At 36.0% G+C, this 8,456-nt stretch overlaps 1 protein-coding gene across 4 annotated transcripts in view; it reads left to right on the top strand.

The window, feature by feature from the left end:
* TEC (tec protein tyrosine kinase) overlaps positions 1-8,456 on the top strand; it is a 124,976-nt gene extending 116,520 nt beyond the window's left edge. For all 4 annotated transcript variants that reach the window (XM_025040292.1, XM_025040293.1, XM_006922483.3 and 1 more), the window contains exons 15-18: positions 4,489-4,553; positions 6,205-6,323; positions 6,403-6,560; positions 7,781-8,456. In XM_025040292.1, coding sequence (XP_024896060.1) covers positions 4,489-4,553; positions 6,205-6,323; positions 6,403-6,560; positions 7,781-7,864 — 426 coding nt within the window. In that variant the 3' untranslated portion in view covers positions 7,865-8,456. The remainder of the gene's footprint in view (positions 1-4,488; positions 4,554-6,204; positions 6,324-6,402; positions 6,561-7,780) is intronic.

Here is an 8,456-nt window from a genome sequence, read left to right as displayed (position 1 = left end):
TTTTTTTTTTTTACTTCTGCGAAGAATGCCTTTGGTATTTTATGGGGATTGTGTTGAATTTGTTAGATGGCTTTGGGTGGTAAGGCCATTTCAATAGTATTCTCATCCGTGAATATGGAATATCTTTTACTTCTTTGATTTCTTTCAGCAAAGTCTTATAGTTTTCATTGTACAGATCTTTCACTTTCTTGGTTAAATTTATTCCTAAGTGTTTTATTGGTTTTGATGCTAATTGTGAATGGGTTAGTTTTCTTTATTTTCTTTTCAGATGCTTTATCATTAGTGTAAAGGAATGCCACTGGTTTCTGTAAGTTGATTTTGTAAACTGTCACTTCAGTGATTAATTCCAACAGTTTTTTGATTGACTCTGGGATTTTCTATATGTAAGGTCATATTATCAGCAAATAGCAACAGTTTTACTTCTTCCCTTCCTAATTTGGATGACTTTTATTTCTTTGTCTTACTGAATTGCTCAAGTAGGGATTTCCAGTATTATATTGAATAGGAGTGGTGAGAGTGGGAAGCCTTGTCTTGTAATTGATCTCAGAAGAAACAGTTTCATTTTTTCTGCATTGATTATATTGTTAGCAGTGGGTTTATCATATAAGGCCTTTATTATGTTGAGGTACGTTCCTGCTATAATCAATCTATTAAGAGTTTTTATCATGAAAGAACGTTGTATTTTGTCAAATGCTCTTTCTGTGACTATTGAGATCATCATGTGTTTTTATCTTTTATGATGTGATGAATTATATTTATTGATTTGCATATGTTGAATGATAATATATATCCTTGCATCCCAGATATAAATCTCACTTGGTCACGGCGTATAATCCTCTTAATGTGTTCTTGAATTCAGTTTGCTAATATTTTATTGAGAATTTTTTTTTTATCAGTATTTTTCAGAGATATTGGTCTATAATTTTCTTGTCTGGTTTTTGTATCAAGGTAATGCTGGTTTTGTAGAATGAATTTGGAAGTATTCCCTTTTCCTCAATATTTTGGAAAAGTTTGAAGAGTATTGGAATTAATTCTTCTTTAAATGTTTGGTAGAATTCGCCAGTGAAACCATCTGTCCTAGGGTTTTCTGTGTTTGGAGTTTTTATTTACTCAATCTCTTGATTCATTGTTGGCCTGTTCACATTTCTTCCTGATTCACTTTTAGTAGGTTATGTGTTTTTAGAAATGTACCCATTTATTCTAGGTTATGTAATTTGTTGGCATATAATTGTTCATAGCAGTCTCTTATAATTTTCTGTATTTCTGTAGTATCAGTTGTAATGTCTCCTGTTTTATTTGAGTCTTCTTTTTTTCCTTAGTCAGCTAAAGGTTTGTCAATTTTCTTTATCTTTTCAAAGAACCAGCTTTTAATTTTGTTGGTCCTTTCTGTTGTTTTTCTATTTTGTTGGTCCTTTCTGTTGTTTCTCCATTTCATTTATTTCCGCTCTGATTTTTATTATTTCCTTCCTTCTGGTAACTTTGGGCATAATTTGTTCCTCATATTCTAGTTCATTGAAGTGTAAACTTAGGTCGTTTGTTTTAGATCTTTCTTATTGATTAATATATGTGCTTACTACACTAAACTTTCCTTTCAGAACTGCTTTTGCTTTATTCCACAAAATTTTATATTTTATATTTTCATTTTCATTTGTTTCAAGATAATTTTTTATTTCACTTTTGAGTTCTTTGACCCATTTGTTGTTGAGAAGTGTGTTGTTTAGTTTCCACATATTTGAAGATCACATTTTCTTACATAGTTGTCTCTTTTGTGTGTGTGGTAAGAGCACTTAGATTAATTATCTTAGCAAATTTCAAGTTGAAATAGAATTTATTTATTTTTTTTTGCTGTTAAGTTGTTTGAGTTCCTTACATATTTTATATATTAACCCTTTATCAGATACTTGATTTGAAAATATTTTTTCCCATTCTGTAGCGAGGACGAAAGAGCCTATATTTACTCTTGTGTATACTGTTGACCCTTGAACAACCCAAGGGTTAGGGGCTCAACCCCACACACAGTTGAAAATCTGTGTATAACTTTGACTCCCCCAAAACTTAACTACTAATAGCCTACTATTGACTAGAAACCTTAATGATAACATATCTAGTTTATTAACACATATTTCATATGTTATTGTATTATATACTATATTTTTACAATAAAGTAAGCCAGAGAAAAGAAAATGTTATTAAGAAAATCATAAGGAAGCCCCACAGGACACTAACTACATAAGGCCTCTCTACTAAGACCAGGAGACAGAGCAGCCCTACCTAATACCTAGAAACAAACACAAGAAGGCAGCCAAAATGGGGAGACAAAGAAACATGTCCCAAATGAAAGAGGAGAACAAAGCTCCAGAAAAAGAACTCAAAGAATGGAGTCAAGCAATCTACCAAATGTAGAGTTCAAAACACTAGTTATAAGGATGCTCAATGAACTTAGGGGAAGAGTAGATGAACTCAGTGAGAACTTTAACAAAGAGATGGAAAGCATAAAAATGGAGATAGAAAACATAAAAAAGAACCAGTCAGAAATGAAGGATATAGTAACTGAAATGAAGAATACTTTAGGAGGAATCAACAATAGGTTGGATGAAACAGAAGATTGAATCAGCGATTTAGAAGATATGGTAGCAGAAAAACACCCCATCAGAACAGCAAAAAGAAAAAAGAATTTAAAAAAATGAGGCTAGTTTAAGAGACCTCTGGCACAACGTCAAGTGTATCAATGTTTGCATCATAAAGGTAACAGAAGGAGAAGAGAGAGAGCAAGGAATCAAAAGCCTGATTGAAGAAATGATGGTGGAAAACTTCCCTAACCTGGCAAAGGAGATTGACATACAATCTCAGGAAGCGCAGAGTTTCAAACAAGATGAACCCAAAGAGGCCCACACCAAGACACGTCATAATTAAAGTGCCAAAGGCTTAAAACAAAAAGAGAATCTTAAAAGCAGCAAGAGAAAAGCAATTAGTTACCTACAAGGAGCTCCCATATGACTGTCAGCTGATTTCTCAACAGAAACTTACAATGCCAGAAACTTAGAATTGGCACAAAATCTTCAGAGTGATGAAAAGCAAGGACCTATGAACAAGATTACTCTACCCAGCAAAACTGTCATCTAGAATCGAAGGACAAAAGAAGAGCTTCTAAGACAAGAAAAAGCGAAAGGATTTCATCACCACCAAACCAGTATTACAAGAAATGTTAAGGGGACTTCTTGAAGAAAAAGTAGAAAAAGAAGGAAGAAGAAGAGGGGGAGAGGGAGGAGGAATAAAAAAAGTGAGTAATAAAATGGCAATAACCACATACATATCTATCAATAATTACTTTAAATGTAAATGGATAAATGCTCCAATGAAAAGCTATAAGATGGCTGAATGGATAAGAAAACAAGACCCTTTATATACGCTGCCTATAAGAGACTCATTTCAGATGAAAAGACACATGCAGGCTGAAAATAAAGGGAAGGAAAAAAATATTTCATGAAAATGGAAATGAAAAAAAAAAAATCTGGGGTAGCAATACTATACCAGACAAAATAGACTGACTTTAAAACAAAGGCTAAAACAAGATAAAGAAGAGCCCAGTGATCCCACTTCTGGGTATTTATTCAAAGAAGCTCAAACACTACTTTGAAGGGACATGTGCATCCATAGGTTCATTACAGCATTATTTACAATAGCCAGGATGTGAAGGCAACCTGGGTGTCCATCAGTAGATGAATGGATAAAGAAGATGTGGTACTTGTATACAATGGGATATCACTTAGCCATAAAAAGAATGAAATCTTGCCACCTGCAACAACATGGCTGGACCTAGAGGGTATTGTGCTAAGTGGAGTAAATCAGACAGAGAAAGACAAATATTATATGATTTTACTTACATATGAAATATGCAAAACAAAATAAACAAAACAGAAACAAACAGACATAGAGAACATTTTGATGGGAGAGGGTTTAGGGGGATGAGTGAAAAAGAGGAAGGGATTTAGAAGTGCAAGTTCGTAGTTACAAAATAGTCATGGGGATGTAAAGTACAGCATAAGGAATATAGTCAGTAATATTGTAATAACTATGTATGGTGTCAGATGGGTACTAGATTTATCGGGGAGACCACTTCGTAAGTTATATAAATGTATAATCACTATGTTGTACACCTGAAAGTATATAATATTGTATGCCAACTGTAATTGAGAAATAGTTATTTAAAAAATCATAAGGAAGATAAAATACATTTGCAGTATTGTATATATTTGTTGAAAAAAATTCACATGTAAGTGGACCCACGTAGTTTAAGGTTGTGCTGTTCAAGGGTCAACTATATGTCGGGCACATTTCTAGAGGTGTACAAACAGATTTTGAAGAGACATTTTCACCCTCTGCAGACGTCAACTGGGCTAAACTAATTTTGATATAAACTGAATTTACATTTTTCTACTTTTATTGTGGAACTTTGTCACTAATATGTTACTGTAATGTTATTTCTAGGCTGCTAGAAATTGTCTAGTAAATGAGGCAGGAGTTGTGAAAGTATCTGATTTTGGAATGGCCAGGTAAGTCTGTGTACACATTTTCTATTAATTTTGGGATAAATAAATATGAGACTGTGACCAATCCTTTTGCAGATCGACTATGTCAGCTTCTTCTTCTATTTAAGAGCTGTTTTGAAACCACATCTTTTGTTTCATCAGCAAAATATTAGTAGTACCCATCATTTTTTTAATAGAGGAGCTCATTTCTTTTTCTGCTCATTGATGTTTTCAATGTAAGGTAATAAAATAAATTAGATTATTTCTGTTTCGAAAGACATCTTTGCTGAATGTATCCATTTTACTGTTAGCTTTGGCTTTTTCTCAGGTAAACAAATTGTTGAGGAATTATGATTGCTTTATGCTTTATTACATGGGTTTATGTGACATTCACATTAGCTTGTAGAGTGAATAAGCGTGAGGATAATCTGCACTGATGAAGCAGAAAGGCAATCTTGTTAGCTAGCTGTTCATTAAAATAAACAAGTATACACTGTTAATTATTGTTAATAATTCTTACCACTAGGTGGTAGTATAGCATATTAAATACACTACTTTCTTTTCTCCTTGGAATAGATTAGATTTATACAATCTTTTCACAGCAGTCTGTTCAGGGGTAAAGTTCTTAGAATATCCACACCTATAGGGTTTTTATTTGCTTAATTTTTGTAATTTTAATAGAGTGTTAGAAAAAAACTTTAAAAAGTATTTAGTTTGCCTTTCCTTGTTTCCCTCGATCTATTCATTTATCCGTACACCCATCTGTAAGAAATCAGGTGCCTACTATGTTCCAGGCACAGTGTTAGACTGAACCATAGTACAGAGTAAGACATACGAGTCCCTGCCCACATGCAGCTTATATTCAAGAGACAGGGTGACAGATAGGACCTGAGACATGCAAAGAGGGGTAAACACGGAGCAGTGTGATAGCGGGGGTCAGCAAACTGTGGTTCCTGGGCCAAGTCTGACTCATCCCCTCTTTTTGTACAGCCTGTGATCCAACAATGGTTTTTACACTTTGAAACGATTGAAAAAAAATTATAAATATGACTGGTAAAAATGATCTGAAATTCAAATACTACCGTCAGTAAATAAATTGTAACTGGCACCCAGCCTCGCTCGTTCGCTTTTGTATTGTCTGTGTCTGCTTTCACACCACAGAGGCAGAGTTGAGTGGTTGTGACAGAGACTGTCTGGCCTGCAAAATCAAACATGTTCGTTATCTGGCTTTTTTAATTTGCCGTAGTTTTAAATTGTGCTCTGTGGAACTATAGGGGCTAAAAGCACGTGTGTCTCCAAACGCTTTGCACCACTTCCTTTAGAGCAGCTTTGCTTTAGATGTTTTACACGTGGGGCCTTTGGGTAAGACTTTGTTTAAAGAATTGCTGCCAAAAAGTTTGCAAACTATTTTATTGTATTCTGCCTCTGTTGCCTTATATAAAAGGAAAAACAAACAGAAAAGTGAAAGTATAGATACTAATGTTACAACGTGTCCATCTAGAACTGAGATGGAAATCACCAGCGTGGCCACCAACGCAAACATTTAGCTTCAACCGGATGCTTGTTGGACCTCAGTCAACCGTGTTTTTGATTCTAAGGGGAAAAAAATTAAAGAACATGAACAAAATGCAGATTGTAACTTGGAGGTGTAAACTTATGGTGTGTCTTACTCTAGGTATGTTCTAGATGATCAGTACACAAGTTCTTCTGGTGCTAAATTTCCTGTGAAGTGGTGTCCACCTGAGGTGTTTAATTACAGCCGCTTTAGCAGCAAATCAGATGTCTGGTCATTTGGTAAGACACATGGTCCATTTTTGCTCCACTCTGCTCTGAAGAGGAAGTGGGTCATTTGGTAACTCTTACCCTTTTCCAGGTGTTTTAATGTGGGAGGTGTTCACTGAAGGCAGAATGCCCTTTGAGAAAAACACCAACTATGAAGTGGTAACCATGGTTACTCGAGGCCACCGACTCTACCGGCCAAAGTTGGCATCCAAATATATATATGAGGTGATGCTGAGATGTTGGCAAGAGGTATAGAAATTTTTTTTGTTCTTTTTTTTAATCTCTAAAACATTTATGGATCTGGGCTTTTAGATTAATAATGTGTAGTCTTTATAGCCTTGTGAGTTGGTGCATGTTTTACATGATTTCAAATTCTAGGTAGGAAGCCAACCCTCTAACTCAGTTCTGAATAACAGGAAGAAGAATGTGAAGAAGTGGAAAACGCTAATAATTAAGATAATAAATTCAGGCTGCTGTCCCACTACCAGGTGGGAATCCTGCCATAGTTGCCTGAGTTAGACACCCAGGGAATAAGCTTGGGGCAGTGGCTCTTCTTTCAGGGGCTTCTCGTATTGGGGACATATTACTCTTTCACCAGGGCGGGTTTCTTTCTTCAAATCTCTTTCTTGGGTCTTTTTACTCACACTTTTTGGAAATTTTCCTTTCCCATGTATTGAAATGTCACTTCATAGAAGAGGTTAAACAGCAAAATGACTTGAAAGATAACAATAACAATAATAATAGTTATTATTAAAGATAATAATAATATTAGCACAAATGTATAGAGTGCTTGGCACTGTACTAAATGCTTTAGATTTAGTTCTCAAAATAACCCTTTGATGTGCAGTTGCTTTTACTGCGATCACTCTGTGGATGAGAATACCAAACCTCATGAAGTTGATGCTTGCTCAAGGCCACTTTGCTACAGAGAGCCAGAGTCCTGTCTGACTCCAAAGCCCATACTCTTGGTCACTTGCTATAAGTCTCCCAAGAGCAATGCCTGCGATGAGCAGAGGCTTTTGGGCAGGAAGTAGTGCTAGGGGTAGAGAGTGGTGTCAGTGTAAGCAAAGGCAAGGAGGCAGTAATGAATGGGAGGTGTATACACAAGGGTGGAGATGGGTCCCATTGAGCAGAGAGCCTATGTGAGGGTTTTTCTGGGAAATGAAATTAGATAGGTAAGGAGTGGGTGATGGGCAGGTTATAAAGGGCACTGCAAAGTAGCAGGACTTAATTTTGCAGACAGTAAGGAGCTCTGTCAAGTTCTCGAATGGAGATGCAAAGCACTACAGTAGAAAGCTTAGTCTGGTGGCAGTACATGCAGGATAGATCAGATACATTTGAAAACACCGCATGTTCCAGACTCAAAGCAGTGAGTGCCTTGCTCTAGTGTGCTATGTTATCTGAGTTTGAGAAATTATTTTTGGAATGGACTCTGGAATTCACAGCTTCTCTTTGATTTTTGATTGTAGAAACCAGAGGGAAGGCCTTCCTTTGAAGATTTGCTGCGCAAAATAGATGAACTAGTTGAATGTGAAGAAACTTTTGGAAGATAAGAAGTATTGTGATCGGTGGCTTCCAGATTCCAAAGCACAAGGAAGAAATGGCACTTTGTGGCTAACTTTTAATTTACTTAGCACTCGGATGCCTCGACTGTTTTACTTACGAACTGGAAGCACCTGAAGCATCTGCTATTAAAACATCCTTAGCTCCATAACTGAATCTTCCATATTATGGAAATACTGCCTTAGAGTTGCGATTAAAAGCGCTCACTTTAATCCATTCCACAGGGCTTGAGTGCCCACATAGGTACCATGCCTTGGCCCCAGGGTTTGCCCATTTGAGGGGTGCACATGGGTCCATGTTAGCTGGTACCATTGGAAGACCAGGGTATTGGGGGAGGGGAAGGGTATTAGAGCCATGTTCCTGTAACCCTTGTCTTCCTTCTGACATCTACAGAAATCTAGGCCTGGGGCATTGTCTAGAATATGGATTCTGGAGGAACCATGAACCCACTTTGGATAAGTACCCATCTTTGGTTTTGAAAATATGTTTTCAAGACTGCCATGAGTATTACATTACAAAACATTTGTATGTTGTATATATTGTAAATATATATAATATATAAAGTTATATATTTATAAGAAA

This window comes from Pteropus alecto, unplaced genomic scaffold (assembly GCF_000325575.1).
Source record: "Pteropus alecto unplaced genomic scaffold, ASM32557v1 scaffold57, whole genome shotgun sequence".
Classification (NCBI taxonomy): domain Eukaryota; kingdom Metazoa; phylum Chordata; class Mammalia; order Chiroptera; family Pteropodidae; genus Pteropus; species Pteropus alecto.
This window is presented reverse-complemented; position numbering and strand designations above follow the sequence as displayed.